The sequence below is a fragment of the Galeopterus variegatus genome, unplaced genomic scaffold (genome assembly GCF_000696425.1).
Source record: "Galeopterus variegatus unplaced genomic scaffold, G_variegatus-3.0.2 Scaffold64, whole genome shotgun sequence".
Taxonomy (NCBI): Eukaryota; Metazoa; Chordata; class Mammalia; order Dermoptera; family Cynocephalidae; genus Galeopterus; species Galeopterus variegatus.
Genome location: NW_007726175.1, coordinates 650,590 through 672,863, shown reverse-complemented (window position 1 = coordinate 672,863; position 22,274 = coordinate 650,590). Strand labels below are relative to the sequence as shown.

At 35.0% G+C, this 22,274-nt stretch overlaps 1 protein-coding gene across 2 annotated transcripts in view; it reads right to left on the bottom strand.

The window, feature by feature from the left end:
• AGMO (alkylglycerol monooxygenase) overlaps positions 1–22,274 on the bottom strand; it is a 340,101-nt gene that overhangs the window by 197,636 nt on the left and 120,191 nt on the right. For both annotated transcript variants that reach the window (XM_008576908.1, XM_008576915.1), the window contains exons 4-5: positions 16,534–16,637; positions 3,360–3,455 (exon numbers count right to left, since the gene is read on the bottom strand). In XM_008576908.1, coding sequence (XP_008575130.1) covers positions 3,360–3,455; positions 16,534–16,637 — 200 coding nt within the window. The remainder of the gene's footprint in view (positions 1–3,359; positions 3,456–16,533; positions 16,638–22,274) is intronic.

The window sequence follows — 22,274 nt, the reverse complement described above, 5'->3', positions numbered from 1 at the left end:
GCCCTAGGACTAAAAACTGCCAGGAAACACATGTCCTAACAAAGTGTAAATCAAAATCTCTAAAACACAAGACAGCCAATTATTTTACCACCTCCTCTAATACGAATAGGGAGCAGTTGGAGAAATATAACAGAATCTAGAGTCTCTACATGTGAAGGTTAATTCTAGGTGTGGACTTGATTAGAATAAGGAATGCCAAGAAACCTGGTAAAGCTATGTTTTTAGGTGTGTCCATGAGGGCATTACTGGACGAGATTAGAATGAAAGCCTGAGTGGACTGGATGGGAAAGGTCTGCCCTCAATATGGGCAGGAACCATCCAATCCACTGGGGGCCTGGAGAGAATAAAAAATGGAGAAAAAAGATGAATCTCTCTCTCTTTATCGGCTGGAGCTGGGAAGACTCTTCTCTACAACTGTGGACATCAGACTCTTCAGCTTTTGGGTTCCAGGACTTACACCAAGGATACTATTGGCTTTCCTAGTTTTGAGGCCTTTGGACTTGGACTGAGCAATGCTGCCTTCATCCAGGACTCACACCCAGGACACTATCAGCTTCCCTGGTTCTGAGTCTTTGGACTTGGACTGAACCACGCTAACCACATTCAGTTTGCAGTGGCCTATCATGTGACTTCTCTTCACAATCATGTGAGCTAATTCCCCTAATAATCCCCTCTCATATATTTATAATATATCTTATTGATTCTGTCTCTCTGGAGAACCCTAACACACTACAACAAGCTTGCAATAAAGAATGACATATAATAACAAATTACCAGACACAAAAGAAAAAGACAAATGTGACCCATATCAAGGAAAAACAAAAACAAAAACAAAAGCAGTCAAATTAAGTAGACTTGATCATGACTCAGATGCTAGAATTAGCAGACAATGATTTAAAAATGATTATTATAATTAAGACTTAAAGGGAAATATAGTCATAATGAGTGACTGATAGATAACCTTAGCAGAGAAATGAAAACTATTTATAAATAAACAAATGGAAATTCTAGAACTTAAAAGTAAAATATCTAATGTGAGAAATCCAGTGAATGGGCTTAGTAGCAGATTGGAGAGAGCAGGTAAAAGGGTAAATGAACCTGAAGACAACTTAATAAGAGCTAACCAATGTGAATAAAAGAAAGTAAAATTTTAAAAATTGACAGAGCACTATTGATCTCTGAGGAAAGAATAAGGAGTAGCAAAAGTACATTTAGGCAGACATAGAAGACTAATTCTTTTATTGATTTCTATAAAAGACAATTGACATTATATTTGGAATAATACAAATAATATTTTTGGATTTACAAGTATAACATGCAAAAAATTAACATATGTGAAAACACTAGCCAAAAAGTTGGAGGGCATGGATGGAATCATACTGCTATAAGATTCTTACATTTATGATAAGTAGTATTTGTATGTATTCAAGGTAAAATGTGATAAGAATTCATATTTATAATCCACAGAGCAACCACTAACACACACACACACACACACACACACACACACACACACACCCTATATAGAGAGAGAAATAAAGACAGAAAGAGAACAAGCCAGTAGTGGATGTCTGCATGTCTGCATCTTTCTCTAACCACTTCTGTCTTGTACAATAGCTTCTCGCCAGAGCAATAAGGCAATAAAAAGAAATAAATGACATAAATACAGGGAAAAAGAAATAGAACTTTCTTTGTTCAAAGACCACAAAATTGTGCAGGAAAAAAACCTACGGAATAGTAAACAAGTTATTTTACAAAATGTTCAAACAATTCTTTCTATAAAAAAGATAATATATTGTAGATAATAAACTAATGTAATTACATAGTTATATGACATCTCAGAAATGTATTCACAGCTAACATAATTTAAAATTCTAAGATCCAAACCATGAGTTCAGAAAGTACATTCTTGCCTCCTGTGCAGCTCAAATGTCTAAACTGCACATGGTAAAGTGCTTTCAAAGTATGAGTGCAACACAAGTGAGAGGTTCTAATGCATTGCTTTTGAACTGGAAATGAAACCACCTGGAGGTTCTGAGCTTAAAAAGAATAAGTCTCACCACTGGCTTTCCCCCACTCTCCCCTTACTTCATGAGGTGGAACTCAAGCCCTGGCTCCTGGACCTCTCTGGGAAACACAGGAAAAGGAGGAAGTTACTTAAACCCCATTGTTCTGTACCCAGACTAATACCTGATCCAACACATGGCGTGACCTGGGGCAGAGCTGCTATAAAAATGTAATTCTCCTTTAACCCTTCCATGTAAATCATCAGAAAGCTTCCCTTGCCTGATTTAAACAAATTTGGTCTTTGACCTCCAGAGTCAGAATTGGCCTCAACAATGCTTTCAGATGGTTTTGTTATTGAGTGTTTGATGTATGTCAACTATCATAAAACACAATACTATTTCATGACAAATCTTCAAATAATGCCACATATGTCCGAAGTCAGAGTAACAGTCTCTTTTTTTCCAAGTAAATCAGTAGCATGAAATACTGCAGATTAATGAAATAATGCACTTTGTTGTATCAAGATTTGGCATCTAATGCAGCTGTGATTTGTGATGTCGTTCAACCACTTGCAACACCTGTCAACCTGCTTCCTATAGTAACTTCAAAAGGCTTCCAATAAATACCAAATGCTTAGAAGGGTTCTCATGAGTATAAGCAAGAATTTTTCTGGGTCTGTGATTTTTGATATTTAACAACAAGATTAGTACAATAGTTCATAAACCAATCAGTTGTTTAATGATCTATCACAAACATTCAAGTCTGACAATTTGAGATACCACAGAAGAATCAACAATTCTATTTGTTCAGTTTCCAGAAAAAAAAAAAACAACAACAATAATTTCTTGAAGAATTTTAAATAAAACCTAAACTCTACAATTAAAGCAAGTTTACCAATCAAAAAATTTTTCAGTATTTCTGCAAACATTAAATTTTTTTCAAGGAGTTTTCAAGGAGTTACCACTGACACACACACACTTGCATTTCTATATATGTAAAATGTTCTACTTTAAATTGAAATAAATTTCAACATCTCTTGGAAAGTAATATTTAATAAACTGTAATACAGGAAGATATTGTATTGAATATAGTATTAAAATTTTTTGGTATTTAATAGTTCAAAAATTGTTTTATTTAATTGAGACCAACTGGCCTCATTGCTTCTTATAAATTTTGCAATATATATTCAGTAAAAAGGAATAAAAATGAACAGATGTTTCTCCTTAAAGAAGGCACACAAAGATTTTTCTTACACAATAAATCAGCTGCTAGTGAATTTCCAGGACATTGCTTTGGGCTAACTATTTAGGTATAAAACCTAAAAAAACCCCAAAAAACATAAAATGATTTACCTCTGTATGTATCCAAAATTGATAGAGAAGATTGAACTGAAGATGAACAGCATATACTGAGGGTGGTATGACGAGGGCCAGGGGAGAGTAGAAAATCTGAAAGATAAAATTTTTTAAAATTTAATTTACATATATGATTTGTCAATATAAATACTTTATGAATGGTTTGACATTCTGAGTTTATATTTCTTCAGCAAATATAACTAATTATGTATATTTTATTGCCATTTTTGACTTCACAACATTAATTTTCCATATGGTGGTAAAGTTGCAGATATGCTGGATCACAGTTCTCTAGATTTCTATTTTGCTTGTAGTATTGAATAGTTAAAGTATCATACATTGTGTGTTATTTTCTTAATCTTGAAAAGGTTGGATATGTTTCCTAGAATTAAATAAGCTTTTTATATACACACATATACGCATTTTCTTTATGTAAAAAAAAAGTAGGCACATGTGCCTTTATACCTTAACAGCTCCCAAACTGTATTATTACCTGAAATTTTCAATCATCAATGAAATTATAATAAAAGAAAGTAACCTTATAGAGTATAAAAGTGAAATTAAATAAAAGAAAGTAACTTTACAGAGGATAGCACATATATTCCCTTTTACATTTTTTATATTTTTGATTGAGGGTAACATATCTCCTAATTTTTTCAAAGTTTTTAAGGAAGGAGATATGATGTGGTGCTATTGTTGAAACAAATTTCAAAGGTCCATATTTCCTAACAGATGGAAATGCCTCTGCCTTGGAAAAACAACTTATGCTAAAACCACAGAACCGGTCAGAATCAACTAATAAGCACGATCTGCTGTGTTCTCCTAATGACTTTGATCCCCATGAGTGGTTTCATGTTGGAAGGGAAGATTTTATTAAATGAAAACTAAACAATCCAATAAGAATAATGACTTTTACTTTACATTCCTGATTTTATAGAGTCCATATTCTAAAAGATTAGATATTTTAAAAACGTTTTTGCCTGAAATTTACAATTTTATTCTAAATTATTTTAAAGCTTTTATTCTCAATTAGGCAAAATGCCATTTCAAGATGTTTAGTAGTGACTATGCATTTAAAATTAGGCATTTACATAAGCTCTTAGTTTTTGTTTCTCAACTGTCATCACAAGCAGGATCAGTTTTATTATTTATAAACGGATTATTAATCCATGGATTAGAGTTTTGAACAACAAAAGAATACTGGGCTCTTATTCAAGAGATCACCTTTAAAGCCATGTTTTCACTACAGATTCCCTCCATGATGTTCACAAAGTTCTTAAACTTCTCTAGGCTTTAGTTTCCTCAAATTAATGGTGAAGAGAAAAAAACATTTGAAAGCTAGCCATTCTTTTGGTTCCAAAAGATACTACAATTTGATTTTTGGTAATATATTTAAACAACTCTTTTACAATAGGTTGATAGCAAATATTTGTAACACACGTATGGCCTATGATATAAGTCCTTCAGGTTAAGGAGTATTTTGGAATCTCCTCTTTGAGAGGTAAGAAAAAACCTGCAAAAATACTTATTTTGGATGCTTAATAAATATTTCTGTTTGGAAAGACCATGCATAGCAGATGAATAGTTATAGTTTATTATAATTCTCCAAAGTATGCAGAAATAGTCCCTTAGAAAATAACAGCTATCATGGAAAAAGTGGTACTGCAGTCAAATAGGTTGTGAAGCAGTGAGTTGAACAAGTGAAATTTCTTTAACACACGACTTTTAAGAACCTTTACCATAGTAATGTGAAACACAAGCCTGTTAACCCATAGCATACTTTCTTGATAAGTTTTTCACAAGACTGGATTTCTTCAAAAACTCATTTATGAAACAATGTTCTAAATCATAGAAATCAGTAAATATAATGATGAACTGAAAATTAGAAAAATGAGATCACCATGAATTCCAAATAATCACATTTCTAATAAGGAATGAAAATATGGGTTAGGGAATGATTCACATGAATCACATGAGTGACAATTTTTTGTCACTATAAAAAGAATCTAATGATACAATCAAGGTTCTAATTTTTATGATTGAAAGCAGCTTAGTAAATGTGGTCCATGTATGAAAATTTTCACTCATTTTCTCTTCTGCCCCTAATCATTGCATTCTCAAATCCTCTGAGCTGTTGCCGGAAGCCGAAGCCCCTGGGGGTGCTCCTAAGCTGTGGGGGTGGTGGGCAGGGCCAGAGGGCTCAGCCATGCCCCCCCAACACTCCGAAACCCCCTGCTCCCCTGCTCCTCCCCCAGTGTCTGCCACCAGGCCAGTGAAGGAGTCAGCCTGGGCCAGCCCTGCCCCCTCCCCACATCCCCTCTCCCTTCTCCCTCCCACAATTCCACAACAACATCTTAGAATGTAAAAATAATAATAGTAATAAACTTAAAAAAAAAAACCCAAAAAAAAAAACTAAAGCTGATTTAAATGCCACTTCTATTATAATTCCTTAAGTGGTACTAACTTGACTGAAGAAATTTCTCCTTCCTCAAACTCAGAGTAACTCTTAGTACCTGGATTAGGGAAAATTATGCTGTTTACCAAATATATCCATTTCTCTCATGCATTCAAACCCATGTCATTCTGACTGCAAGTCTCTTTAGCCTTAAATTACACTGTCTATCCCAGGTGATTTTCTGATCTAATGGCAGAAGTCATATATAATAGGGCTATAAAGGAAATAAGAAATCCAGACATAGATGTGTGAGGAAAGAATAAAAAGGATAAGCTTAGAGGTGATCTTAGACTAACAGATACTAGATGAATGAATTTTATTCTGTTATTGAGTGAATGGGGCAAGCAAGCTCATGTGAGGTGGCATCACAAAGTACGAAACAATATTGAATTTAGGGAGAACTATAAGTATTTTGGTATTGCTGAAGGTGTTGAAGAATAGTGTGGCAAGATATCAGGTTGGCCAGGGGATGCCTAGACAGAACTCAGGGAGTCCTTGAACATCCTGACACTTCTACAGTGACGTGTGAGCTTGTGTGCATGAAAAAGTGTGCATTTTTCTAAAGAAACAATCTGTAGCTTTCACCAGGGAGTCTCCAGTGGACCTGTGATGTGCCACAGCCAAAAAAGAAAAAAAAAAAAATTTAGACAGTGGCCAAACCAGGAGATTGGGCGTGAGGGAACCATTAACATCTTTTTAGGCCTGTATGAAATATAAAATATAAAAATCTGTTAGGAATCTATTTCAATCACCCAGTGAAAAGTGATGCATACTTAATCACAGCAGTAGTCATGGGAGTGGAGAGGTGAAATACATACAAATAGATCTAAGATTTGGTAATTATTTAAACATAGGAGCTGAGAGGGAGAGAGCAGTATCAGAAGACACTCAGATTTGACTTGTGTATCAGGTGATATTGTTCATCAAGATGATGAATAGGAGGAAAAATAGGTTGTGAAATTCAACTTAGGCAATTTGTGCTGGAGTCCTTAAGGTATATCCTGAGGAAGCTATTGAGTAAGTAGTTGGAAATGTGTGTCTGGAATCAATATCAAAGAATCAGGAAATGTCTGGGTTGAACTTGCTAATATGTGTGTCTTGCAAATATCAATTGTACTTGCACTGAGGGATGTGTCCACAATGGGAAGATAACAGCCAAAGATGCTACTCCATGTGTAGTCAGAAAAAAAGAGTGGTAGCAAATTAGGCTGAAACAGGACACTGACAGAGAGAGGAAAGATCCAGTAGTTAGTACCGTCAGAAACAAATGAGAGATTTTTAAGGAGAGAATGGAAACCTCTCAGTGAGTTTTCAGGTAAGACAGGAACTGAAAAAACAAACAAACAAACAAACAAACAAAAAAGCAAGTGACACTGGATTTGCAGAATCGATCAGTGGATGAGAGGGATTAGAATCCAGACCTCAGTAAGATGAAGAATTGCCCAGAAGAGGTAACCAAGGTATTCAAGGAATACCTTGAATGCAACTGATGAGAGAGGAGATTTTGCTTGTATTTTTGTTTGTTTTGATTTAAAATGTGGGATACATGAATATATTTATGGCTTGTTCAGAAGGGGCCAGCTGAGAGGAAGAGAGACAAATACCAAAAATAGCTGACTGGACAAAGTCGAAGACAGAAAATAAGATAAAAGCAATGTTATCAACCTAGGGATAAAGCCTTCTGAAGAGAGGTGACTATTTTCTCTAAAACTAGAGATAAGAAAGCATGTTCACTTGTGAATTCACAAGTCTTAATGGAAGACATGTGAACAGGAAGTTGAGAGAGGGATAACTGGAAAAACTCACATTTCTCTGTGAAGTTTTTGAATGCATTCAAGAGGCAGCAGTGGAGAAGAGATCTTGAGGAGACTGTAAAATTCTAAAAAGGATTTTCCAAGATAGAGAGGAGAAATAGAGCAGTCTCATGTTTGCCGGGTGGTGAGCAGTGTGGAGGGCTCAGCTGTGTCTGGAAGCCAAGCAGGCAGAGGCACCAAACCCCCAGCTGGTGCTGGAGGATGCCCGCGGCTCTCAGCTACCTGGATGTGGGAGTGAAGGAGGTGGATGACTGGATTCATTTGCAATTTGGGGATCTCAAGGCAGATGTAACAGAGGATGCAGGCTGTTCTTGCCAGAGTGAAGGAAATCAAGCCCCTTAGATTGGATGAGGTAAGAAGTAAAGCCAGGAGGAGAGGACAAATTGGGGGAAAAAGCAGGGGTGGAGAGAGAAGAGTTGTCCATGAGTATGCTGCTAAGCAAAATGGTTGAAGTTTAAGTGACTACTTTGAAAGAAACAAAATAACACTTTGGGGCTCCAGGATGCATATCTATTTAATTTTGATAATTCAAGGTAGTTTAATTAACTTTATAATGTCTGAACTTCTAGGATTCTCATTTATTTTTATAATATCACTTTAGAGAAAAACAAATTTTTAAATTTTCCTTCAGAATTGAGAAACTAAAGATTGAAAAATCAAGTAACATGTCCCACGTTTCTTAAGTCTATGATTGGTAATGACAAAGAACCCACTCCTCTGATTACAGATAGAGAGTACAGATCTCTATCCATGCCTACTTAAATGTTATGTCTTGAACAAGGGTTTGTGTTTCTACTTAGAAAGGAATTATCTTTAAGTAATCTAAGCCTATCTTTCTGGTTTTATTTCTGTGCTCTTATCCATTTCCTTCTTTCCCATCCCACTTTTTCATATGTCCTATATTCTAGCCATACTCATGGTGTTATGTGTTGAATTGTGTCTCCCAAAAAAGATATGCGAAGCCCTAGAGCCCAGTACCTCGTAATGTGACCTTATCTGGTAATCAAGTTAAAATAAGTTGATTAGGGTGAGCCCTGATCCAATATGACTAGGTCCTTATAAAAAAGGGCAATTTAGAGACAGAGACAGCCACGCACACAGAGAGAATGCCATGTGAAGACGAAGGCAGAGATCACAGTGATGCATCCACAAGCCAGGAAATGCCAAAAATTGCCAGCAAACCGATAGAATGTAGGTGATAGGCATGGAACTGATTCCCTCTCACAGCCCTCAGAAGGAACTGACTCTGCCTACATCTTGATCTCAGACTTCCAGCTTTCAGAACTGTAAGACCATATATTTCTGTTCTAAGCCACCCAGTTTTTGACACTTTGTTACAGCAGCCCCAGGGAACTAACACGAACATATACCTTATATTTTTACTTACTAACTCTTAAATATGTCATTTTTTTATAATTTTGTGTTTTTATTCATATTGTCCTTCTACATAATATCCCATTTCCAACCTCATCCATAGCAAAATTTTAGTCTTCTTACAGATTTAACTCAAGCATCATTTCTTTTGTGAAGCTTCCCTTGACCCACAGTGGTTCCTACTGCAGGCACTTCTCTCTAAAACCTTAACAATTGGTAACAGTGGCTGTTTACTGGCCCGACTCTCTCCTAGGAAAGCGATCACCTTGAGAAAACCAGATCATGTCTTACTTATTTTTATATCCCCAACCTTTGCCACCATGACTGGGCCTGCCAGCCCAAGACTGCATATGGAAAAAATGAGTGGATGTACTTCTTAAAACTGGAACAATAACATATAAAGAAAATTAAAATTTTAGCCACCTGTACATTTTTAAAAAGTGGCAATAAGATAATGCTGCTTTATGTAGAACTGTTCACTTTGCTTCCCCTTGTTTATTCTTCACTATAAACACTGAAAATGATGATCAGATTTCTGAAGAGAAAAACATCAGAGAATAATTTTATTTTACCAAATATCAAAACGACTTGGCAATACGCAGAATAATTCCATTTTCCTGACGCATGTTAAAATTGAGACTCTGAAACTGGTAAAGATTCAAATCAGCAAAGAAACTCCTTCATTTAATATGTGGACATGGGCCGGCCCAGTGGTGCATTGGAGAGTGCGCCGCTTGAGAGTGCGGCAGCGCTCCCGCCGAGGGTTCGGATCCCATGTGGAGACCGGTTCCTGCTCACTGGCTGAGCGTGGTGTGGGCGCAACACCGAGGGTTGCGATCCCATTGCCGGTCCCCGGTACGGGCGCGACACTGTGGGTTGCAATCCCGTTATCGGTCAGTAAAAAAGACAAAAAGGAAAAAAAAATGCTAATATGTGGACATAAACTCTCTCATTAGCTATCTTTGAATGGAGGTTGAGAGTGGTGAAGGGATGCCTTTGCATTTTGAGGCATGGTTATGAGAGAAGTTTTGTTTCTTTAGTTCATGCGGGCATAAGGCACGCTTTCCTTCTGTGACAAAGAGTTATGAGACTTGTGTCTCCAGTGTAATTAAATGCACTACATCAAAGTTATTAGTTTCTTATATCTTTATTCACATTCTTCTTAATATAACTCCAACTCCCGCATATTGAAAAACAGTCTTTGCTCATGTAGTTTAGTAGGGAGTACAATGTAATAAAAAGATCTGCGATTTCACTAAGATTCCTCTGTAGTCATATATGTAATATGAAAACAATATCACACATGAGAATCATACTTGATATATGTGATAGAATTTCCACACTCCCTATTTAAGGTGATCTTCAAAAACCCATATGAAAAGGCAGAGCAAATACTAAGGGCCCCATTTCATGTACAAAATTATTGAGACTCAAACATTAATTGAATAGTTCAGAGTGTCATAGCTGCTTAATAACTCAGCTAGGGGTGGGACCCAAATTTCCTTATTTCCAGTCAACTACTCTTCACCATTTCCTAAAGATAATGAATATATTTTTTAAATTATTATGCTCAAAATAAGATCATAATACACTTATATATTCTCTAATTTACAATGATAAAGATTTTAATAAAGGTTTTAATAATTTGATGTTATAGCTATATTTCTTTTCTCTAATGATGGTTAAAACTTCTTTTTAGATGATTAATATGTTACAAACATATTTCACTAATTCTTATAAAGTTAATTTCAACACCAACTTAGAGAAAAAACTAATTTTAATGATTAAGAGACATGACAGCAAAAAAAATGTACTTAACCTAGTCATTAAAATTAAGTGCACTTATCATTAATTGACTATGCTTTTGAAAGAAATACTCAGCTCTTTGAAAAGTTACCTTACTATTTCCACTCAATACTAGCTTCATATATTAAACAAATTGCTAAAGTAAATTTTATTGTGAAAGGCAAGTAAATTGTAAAACCTATGCTCTAATTTTTAGAGGGCCTATTAAATAAAAAAACATTTAAATAAATGACAAATTTAAATTATTTCACACATTGTACCTTTATCGGTTTCACATTTGTCTTACCCTAGTTAGTTTAGCAAAATATTTTCATTGCCCCATTTATTTTGACAACTACAAAACTGTTTATTTTATTAATGGGACTACATCAAACTAAAATGCTTCAGCACAGCAAGGGACACAGTTTAAAAAGTGAATTGACAACCTACAGAATGTGAGAAACTATTTGTAAACTGCACATCAAGCAAAGGGCTAATATCCAGAATATATAAGGAACTTAGACAACGCAACATCAAAAGCAAACAAACAAGCAACCCAATTGAAAAATAGGCCAATGACCTGAACAGACATTTCTCAAAAGGAGACATACTAATGCTCAAAGTCACTAATCATTGGGAAAATTCAGATTAAAGCCATGATCAAATATCATCTCACCCCAGTTAGAATGGCTAGTATAAAGAAGACAGAAAATAAAAAATGTTGGCAAGGATGCAGAGAAAAAGGTATTCTCCTACATTGCACTCCTATGTTCATTGCAACTATTCACAAAAGAGATAGAATCAACCTAAATGTCCATCAACAGTTGAGTGGATAAAAAACTGTGGTATATACACACAATGGAATAATATTCACTTATTAAAAAAAGAGAGAGAAATTCTATTATTGCAGCCACAAGGATGGAACTGGAAACCATTATGTTAAGTGAAATAAGCCAGGTAGAGAAAGACAAATACTGCATGATCTCACTCATATGTGGACTTCCCTCCTGCACCCCTCAAAAAGTGGTTCTCACAGAAGTAGAGAGTAGAATAATGGTTACCAGAGGTGGACTGGGAGAAGAGAGGGGGTGGGAGAAATGAGAAGTGGTAGATTAATGGGTATAAAACTATGCTGTTTACCTGAGTCATTGTGAGTATATGCACATACTGAAACAACACACTGTACTCCACAACTATGTACAAGTAAATGTTAAAATTAAAAAATAAAAAATTAATAAAAAGAATGAAAAAACGAAGAGTTCTTTTATAAGAAGGGCCAATTTAAAAATAGCGTTGGCTGATACATTGTCCTTTATGGAGTCACAGCAATCAATGTCTATCGTTTATGGCTCATTCCCTAGAGTAGATATATAATCTACAGTGGCTCTGAGTATGAAAATGTACATATGCACATATAGTTGTGTTTTTAATGATATTCACTTTATAATAGTTTTGTATTTTCAGAAGAGTTGCAAAGACAGCACAGAGTGTTGTCATATACCCTGCACCTAGTTTTCTCTGTTGTTTACCTATTACTATGTTACATTTGCCAAAACCAAGAACTCACACTGCTACATTTTGGGGGGGAGGGGTACCAATTTTGTAATAGTTTATGAAAAACAAGTTTATTTCTTATCTGTAAGATTAATGAACCAGGCCGTAGCATTGGTACACTTGTATTAACTAAACTTCACACTTTATTTAAATTTAATTAGCTTTTTTTCCCCCTGAATGTCCTTTTTCTGTTTTAGGATCCCATCCAGGGTGCAGCATGCATTTACTCTCTATATCTTTAAGAGTTCATTATCTGTGGCAATTTCTCAGATGTTCCTTGTGTTTTGTGGTCTTTACAGTTTTGAGTGCTAATTAGGTAACTTTTAAAATGTTCCTCAATTTGGGCTTGACATATGAGTCTTCTGATGGTTACATTGGAAGTATGACTTTAGGGGATGGAGAACACAGGGGTAAAGGGCTATTCTCATCACATCTTATCAAGGGTATATGTTATCAACAGGACTTATGGCTAATGATCTTAAATTTTATCTGAGATCGTGTTTGCCAAATTTCTCCACTCTAAAGTTTCTACTTCTCTATACATAGTCCACAGTTAAATGGTGGGTGGGAGGAGGTCCTAAGCTTCATTTCCTAGAGAATGCAGAACCTACATATATTATTTGAAATTCCTTAAGGGGGTTTGTCTCCCATTTATTTGTCCCCATTTATTTATTTAGTTAGTCATTTGTCTATATCAGTATGTACTGGTTTCAAGGATATTTATTTCATTGTTTGGGTTATAACTCCTTACTATGTTACATGTTTCGTTCAAATTGTTCCAGATTTTGGCCATTAAGAGCTCTTTGTGTTTGGCTCCTGTGTCACTTTGACATATCCCATCCTTTTATTTTGGGGGCATTTCTGTAGCTAAGTTTTGAATATAAAATTGTAGCATTCAGATATTTTATCTATAAAGTTGGAAAGAAAGGAAATGTCAATCCTGATACTGTTATATATTATATAATATCCATCAGTCTAAGTACATATTATTTGCAAAATGGAGAGACATTTTATTAAAATGTGTACTTAAAGATTGAAGTGGTGGGCAAAAGCATGTATTGCAGTATAAAGTAAATAAGTCTCACTTCAGATTGGCATTCTACCAATTGCAGCTCTTTTTGAGTAGGAAATATTCGGCTTTAAAATTAGCATTAAAAAATGCTAATAGTATGGTTAGAAATTCTGAAAAGTTGAATTCTTATCTTTAACTACTCTAAATGGCAGGTATGCTGCTCTAATTTTCATAGTAATATGGAAGAAACACACTATGAGCTCTTTTTTTTGCTTTTGATTTTACAAATCAATTTTCTTTTCCAAGACATAACCCATTTATTATTTGTTCTGCAAGATATTGTTACCTTGGTAACTTCCAAATTATAGGCCTATGCAACAGTGTTGATGAGGAGAATCTTCCAAACAATTCAAAGAAAATGAAGAGACCTGAAATCTGCTCTTTGATGTTAATGTCTAGAAAGACCTATTACAGACCATTAACCATCACAGACAGTTAAACCGTCTCTTCTAGTTTCTTCTAAGGGACCTAGAAGTGCTAGTCAAGAATCCAGGCTGACATACAATCCCTACTTTTCATTTCCCACCATGTAAATTCTCCTATTATTAAAAAAAAAAAAAAAGTGAGGAGCTGTGTTGCATTCCCAATGCTCGTTTCCTTATTCAATACATTTTTCTCTGTCCCTGACAAAGTGGCATGAGGCTGTAAAGGAAAATTATTCTGGCAATAAGATAGGTGTGAATCTGCATTTTACATAGATTTTCACTGATCTGTAACTTTGTATGCATTGACTTAATAGAAGGAATAATAAAAGGGAAATCAGGATGGAGTTTACAATAAACTGGGGACAAGTGTCTGGACTCGAGTTCTAACCCAGCAATGTTCAATACTGTGTGATATGGTGGGCTCCTCTGAGATTGATTTCTCTAGCCTTTAAAGTAGGTGATTTAAACATATCATCTCTGAGATTTCTTCCAGTTCTGAAGTCTATGATGCTCTGATAAGTCTTCCTTTGATAATTCCACAGGTAATTAATTCACTTACTGCACTGATTTCCCTGGAGCAAATTCAAATACAACTACATTCTCTATTGGAGGCTTTCTCTCCCTAAGTGCAATTACTGGAGATGTGAATTATCTTTAAGCAAAGGGAAATGTGTAAATCAGGAGAGAGTAGAGATTTTTGAGATTAGTATTCTAATCAGCCGCATACTCAGCAGATTTTGTACAGTATGACAAAAAACTGTATTAATGCAGCTATTTCTAAAGAAAGGGAGGGGGGATGTTGTACTTTTCATCACTGTCCCTGTTCTTCCCTCCAGTCATTATTCTAGAGCCTTAGTACGGTCTCAAGCTATGTGGCTGTGAAATAGGCAGCATTTTTTTTCTGCATTTAATCATCCAGAGTTCTAGAACAAACTCTAGGGGATGAAAACATATATATTTATTTCTTTTCTATGTATATTGCCTAGAGCTGTGTTTGGATTAAACTGTGTCCCCCGTTCCCAAATTCACATGTTGAAATATTAGTCCCTAATACCCCAGAATGTGACCTTATTTGGAAAGAGGGTCACTGCAGATGTAATCAGTTAAGAATGGGCTCCTAATTCAATGTGACTGGTGTCCTTATAAAAAAGGAAAATTTAGACCAAAACGAAAACAAAAAAAAAACAGGAAGAATGCCACGTGGAGATTGGAGTGATGCTATCACAGTCTCAGGAACTACCAGAACTTAGAAAAGAGGACAAGAACAGATCCTCCCTAGTGCCCTCAGAAGTAGCACTGCCCTGGCAGCACCTTGATGTTGACTTCTGGCCTTCAGAACTGTGAGACAATAACTTCCTGTTTTTCTAAGCCACCCAGTTTGTAGTAATTTGTTATGGCAGCCCTAGGAAATGAGTAGATGCTGAAAATAGGTCTAGAGTGCGAGGTTGGGTGTGGATTTTTTTAAAGATCCATTCCAGCAAATATATTAGTACTGCTAGCATATAGATTTGTTTTGGCTGTGCTGTTGTTTGGGTTAGCACACATTCCAGTGTATTTTTCTATCAGTTATAAAGCATCTGGTTTTAAGTACATGGCTTTGTCACTTACTAGCTGTGTAATGATTATACTTGATCTAGAGAATGATGGGCTTATTTATGAGATCACGGGAAATAACACAAATGAAAACCAATATAGAGGCACATAGAAGAGGATTTGGAATATAGAGGTTAAGATCAAAGGCCCTGGAGACAGGCTGCATGAATTCAAGTTCTACTCCTCCCTTTCAGTGTCTGAACTACAGACTCAGTTTCATGATGAAAATCATAATAGCACCTGCATATTAAGGTTATTGTACAGATCAGATGAGGCAATGGATAAAGAGCCCTTAGAAGATTGGCACATAGAAAGTACTCAATAAATAGTATTTAATAAAAGTATTTTGCAAACTATATAGAATCATACAAATGTTTCATCATTACAATTTAAAGATAGTAAATAGCTTATTGATTTTACCCATCAACAGTGAGTGTAAATCAACATTAATTTTACAAAGCAATAACTCTGACTTTCTAAGTTATTGTTCAAATGCATTCAAGTATCATGTATTTTGATAGCCAGGAAGAGCAGAGCAAGAGCCATCACAGAAAAGGGATATTACCAAGTAGATTGGGGTTGTCCAATGAGTCAGAAGAACGGTAGAACTAGATATTATTTCTGGTATTCATTATTCCTGCCATTTCCTTGTGTGAGGCATTTTAGAGACAAACATGTTTTTGAGCACAATACTAATTGATTTAAAATGGTAACAAAAAGCAAAGGATTCAAGTAGATTGTACCTGGACACACAGAAATGGGAATTGACTTTTTAAAACTACTTTTAAATGTTTCTAATAAAATCTTTGCATACATTTGAATTGAGATATATGTCTATCCATTACCCTCTTAGGTGATAGTAAAGGAAAAATAGCCAGTCACTTTCGCACATGCTATATACCTCAAGGTGAGTTTGGGGGTCAAATAAAAGACTATGACAAATGGAAAACACCATTTGCCTCATGTGTGTCTGGACATACAGAGGAGAAAGAAGCATTTCAGCAAAATACCTTCTATTATTTTACTCTGAAGAAATAGAAACAGTTGAGACTTCAAAAACAAATTATAGTATGCGTTTATTCAATTACATACAACTTACCCAAGAAGTATATATCTGGAAGACAGATTGTCTCAGTGCTGTGGATAAGTTATAGTCTTCAGAACTATGGTGTGTTTGGTGGCCAGCCCACATAATATTAACCTCTGCAAAACACATAATTTGAAATGAGCCACGAGAATAAGAACAAAGCAACTTCCATTTTCAGTTATGCATAATGCTCTGTTGAGTGAGGAAGAAAAATCTGGAACATGTCTGAAAAGCTAGCCAATATAACTATAATTAAAATAAGGTGCCTCAAATCATTTTTGGAACCATGGAGTACATAAATTATAAATAAATAAAAAATTGAAACATGCTCAATATGCCCAATAAATATGTATAGTGTATATGATAGAACTTAATGCCTCCAGCTAACTGAAATAACTTCCACAATTTACACTTTGCTAACATATTACAATTTGACACATCATAAAAGCTAACTGGTAATGTTGTAACAATACTGTCAATGGATAGTGATGATTTTTCAGTATGTGATAATATATTCCTAATTAAAGAAGAATTTTCTGATGGGAGAAATTGGCACATAAATTTTGGAATAAAATATTACATAATATCATTTCCTGAGGGCTTTTTGAGAAGTTTCAAAATCTGTCTGTTGGAATAAGAAGCAAAGCATAGTAATACTTGGTCCTAAAGTTTAAGGTTCCATTTTTATTTACAGAAATATGTTAGCTAGTAGTTATGGTTCTTCTCAGAGCTTATGAAATACAGTACCATTTCTAATTTTTTTTTTTACATAATTGCTGTTTGTCTGCATAACAAAGAAGGCAACGAATGTTGTTTATTTTCATCAAGTGTTGATCAGATGACCTCATACTGTGTTGCAATTCATACACACCAAAAGGAGAGTGGCTTGTTTTTTCTACAACAAACTTGACACTATAATGACCCCCTAAATAGACGGAACAGAAAAGTACAAGTCATTTTTTATTCTGCCCAAACTGTTTTATTCTATGCATTTTTTAAATTTTCTAATAGAATTACAGATCAAAATACCACAGTTTATTCTATTTAGTTAAAAAATATGTTCTTAGCTAAACTAACTTATATTTAGTTTTTTGTTACAAAGCCAGGAGGTGAAATTAAACATGTGATATGATCATGGTGTCCTTTTCAGTATAACTTAGAAATAAATTTTTTTAGGCTTGGATTGATGGGAACTGAACAGATCTAAGAGTGGAAAAATCAAGTTACTGGTGGTTGCAGTTGCTATATACTAATAGTCGAAATGCATGGTACATGGCAGAATATTTCATCAGAGTTTTATGAAAATCATGACAACATATGTATATAGTCATGCGTTGCTTAATGGCAGGGTATGTTCTGAGAAATGTGTCATTAAGCAATTTTGTCCTTGTGCAAACATCACAGAGTGTACTTCTACAAACCTAGATAGTATAGCCTACTGCATACCTATTGCTTCAAGGCTACAAACCTGTACAGTAAATTACTGTACTAAATACTGCAGGCAATTGTGGCACAATGGGAAGTATTTGTGGATCTAAACACATTTAAACATAGAAAAGGTACAGAAAACAAGATTAAAAATGGGTACACCTTTACAGAGCACTTACCATGAATGGAACTTGTAGGACTGGAAGTTTCTTTGGGCGAGTTAGTGAGTGGTGAGTGAAAGTGAAGGTCTAGGGCATTCCTTTGCACTACTGCAGACTTTATAAACACTGTACTACACTTAAGCTACACTAAATTTATAAAAAAATTAAGTAACTGCCCTAGGACATTAGGACGGCTACACATCACTAGGTAACAGGAGATTTTCAGCCCCATTACAATGTTATGGGACCAGTATTGTATATGCAGTCTGTAGTTAACCGAAACATTCTTGGGTGGTGCATGACTATACTTCACCATAATGACCTCTAAAACTGCTCAGGCATAATCCTTGAAATAACCTCTAGAACCCAAATCCCTGGTTTATTTATTAGCCTCTATAGTTACACATAAGAGATAATACAAAGATTTTTGTGGCACTTTATATCTTCAGATGTTGTGTGATATCTGATCGAGGTAACAAATTTGATGAACCTCCTAAATATTTAAAATTCCATGCATACTGAACCCTTGAAGTAATCTAAACACCATTTTGTCGTTAGAACATGCCCATCATTGAACATTTCAGAACCTATTACTTACAAATCTTCATTAGGCAATAGACGATAGATACATTGTCTACTTTTTGGACCTTTCAGGATTTGCCTTAAAAAATTCATCCTAATACACCCATAAAATGAGTTCATAAGGGTATCAGCTAATCAGATGAGGTTTAATTAGAGAGTAATAATATATATTGGAGCTACTTCCTTACAATATTTATAGAAGCTAAATTGTGGAATAAAGATTTCACAAAGGTGGAGCTTAAAGATCTGTCTCTTTAGTTGTTTTAAAAGCATTTACTTCCTATCACAAACTGTGTAATACAAGCCTTCATTCAATGAAGTACAGCTGTATAAACAGGGTACAGTAACAGGATCCAACTGCCTTACTTCTGTCACTTTTCAGAATTAGAAAAAACAAGAAGGAATATGGAATTTTTTTCACAGTATACATTCAGTTTATTGGAAGTAAATTATTTTGAAAAGTAGCTATAAATATTCATTTTACAGAAAATGGTTCCAATAGTTCATTTGTGAATGAAATGAGAAAACGTTAACAGTGCATTTATGTTCAGTTTCCCTAATACTTGAATTGATGAATTGTATGTTCTAAAAAAGGAAAAAAAATATTAAGGAAGAAAAAAAAGATATTCTGAATAAGTTCCTTTCTATGAAAGACTTAATATAATTATAGATTCTGATCAATAGTATTTTTTCTTCTTTATAAGCAATAGATTACATGTGCATATGCATGTAATTATTAGCTCTTCAATGACATAATTACAATTATGCTGCTTTCCAGTGCCAAAATGTACATTTGTATGAATATATTTTATTACTACTTTGGTCAGTAATTCTACTCTTTTAATTTAATGTAATATGTTTTTATGTGTGTTGTGTTTTTGAATTTGTTAACTTTTTTTCAATTTTTTATGAGTATACAAACTTTGATACAGTCAAATCTATCCTTTTCAGTGTTCAGTTCTATGAGTTTTTAACAAACAAATACAGCTGTGTAATTACTACCACAATCAATGTAAAGAACAGTGTCATCACCCCAAAAAGTTCACACAAACCCCTTTTGTGGTTGTGGTAAACAGATTCTAAGATGGTTCCCGAATTCAGATAGTGAGATTCTGGACTTTGAACTGATAATGCAATGGGAAGAAATTTGGGGGACCTTGGAGGAGGTGAATGTCTTCGGAAGGTGGGAGAAATATGAATCACAGGGGTTGAAAGGGCTGGCTCAAAGATAGTCCCTGATAATTCCTGTCCACTGGTATTTATGCCTTTTATAACACTGTCTTTTTGACAGAGCTGGATGTAGTTACTCGCTTCTAGTGAACAGAATTTTGGCAAAGGTGATGGGACGTCACTTCTGATATTAGGTTATGAAGAGACAGTAGCTTATGCCTTGAGTGCTCTCTCTCTTACTCTCACATTCTCTGTCTGAGGAAAGCCAGCCTCCATACTGTAAGCTGGACTTTGGAAAGGTACACATGCTAGGGAACTGGGAGAGGCCTCTGGCTTACAAGCCAGCAAGGCACCGAGACCCTCAATACAAACCTAATGAGGAAATGAATCCTGCCAACGATCATGTAACAAGCTTGGAAGCAGATCCTCCCCCAGCCGAGCTCTCAGATGACACTGCAGCAAATAGCTGAACTTCTTAACTGCAACTTCATGAAAGACTTTGAGCCAGAGGCATTCATCTACACCATGCCCCAATTTCTGGCACACAGAAACTATGAGATAATAAATGTTTCCTGTTTTAAGCTGCTAATTTGTTACAAAGCAATTGATAATTTATATAGTGGTCAAGCCTATCACCCCTCCCACCATCCTCAGTCTCTAGCATCCATTGATTTATATTTTTCCTTATGGTTTAGCCTTTTTGAGAATGTCATGAAAATTGAATTATACTATATTTAGTCTTTTGAAACTGGCTTCTTTAATTTAACATAACACATTAGAGATTCCTCCATTTTGCTGTGTTTATTAGTAGTTTGTGCCTTTTTATTGCCGAGTAGTATTCCATTTGTATGAATGTACCACAGTTTTGTTTTGTTTTTGTCTATTTACATTTGAAGAAAATTTTGGTTGTTCACGGTTTTTGATAATTACAAATAAAACTTCTATGAATATTATCATAGAGGTTTTCTGTGAACATAAGTGTTTCTTGCACTTGGGTAAATACCTAGGAGTGGTATTACTGAGCTATATGATACTATTAAACTTAGCTTATTAAGAAACTATCAAACTGTTTTCCAAAGTAATTGTGTATTTTGTATTAGCACCAGTAGTGTGTGAGTGTTCAATTTATTCCACATCTCTGGCAGTGCTTGACATTATTCATTTTATTTATTTTTATTTATTTGAGAGCTAGCATAATAGGTGTGGTATCACATTGAAATTTTAACATTCATTGCTGTAATGTTTAATGACAATGGTTATATCTCTGTGTGCTTATTTGCCATCTATATGTCCTCTTTTTAAAGTGTCTATTCCAAATTCATTCCCACACTTTGATTAGATTGTTTTCTTATTATTAAGTTTTGAGAGATCTTTATGTATTCTGCATACAAATTCCTTATTATTATTATTATTTTTTAAATTTTATTTTGTTGATAGACAATGTGGTTGATTATTGTGGCCCATTACCGAAACCTCCCTCCCTCCTCCCTCTCCCCCTTCCCACCCAACAATGTCCTTTCTGGTTGCTTGTCATGTCAACTTCAAGGAATTGTAATTGTTGTGTCTTCTTCTCCCCCACTCCCCAGTTCTTTTGTGTGTGTGTGTGTGTGTGTGTGTGTGTGAGAATTTATTTATTTATTTTTAGCTCCCACCAATAAGTGAGAACATGTGGTATTTCTCTTTCTGTGCCTGACTTGTTTCACTTAATATAATTCTCTCTAGGTCCATCCATGTCATTGTAAATGGCAGTATTTCATTCTTTTTTATAGCTGAGTAGTCAGTTGTGTAGATATACCACATTTTCCGTATCCCCTCATCTGATGATGGACAGTTGGGCTGGTTCCAACTCTTGGCTATTGTAAAGAGTGCTGAGACCTAAAGAAGGAAATAGACACTAATACCATAACACCACGGGACCAGAACACCCCACTGTAAATATTGGACAGATCATCTAGGCAAAGAATCAGCAGAGAAACAAACAGTCTAAACAATACTCTAGACCAATTGGACTTGGCAGATATCTACAGAACATTCCATCCAACAACCTCAGAATATTCATTTCTTCTCATCAGCACATGGATCATTCTCCAGGATAGATCACATATTAGGTCACAAATCAAGTCTCAACAAATTCAAAAAAATTGGAATTATCCCATGTATTTTCTCGGACCACAATGGATTAAAATTAGAAATCAATAACAAATGAAATTTTGGAAACTATACAAACACATGGAAATTAAACAGCATTCTACTTAATGACATATGGGTTCAAGAAGAAATCAAGCAGGAAATCAAAAAATTTATTGAAACTAATGAAAATAATGATACATCATACCAAAAACCTGTGGGATACTGCAAAAGGAGTAGTAAGGGGAAAATTTATTGCATTAAATGCTCACTTCAGAAGATGGC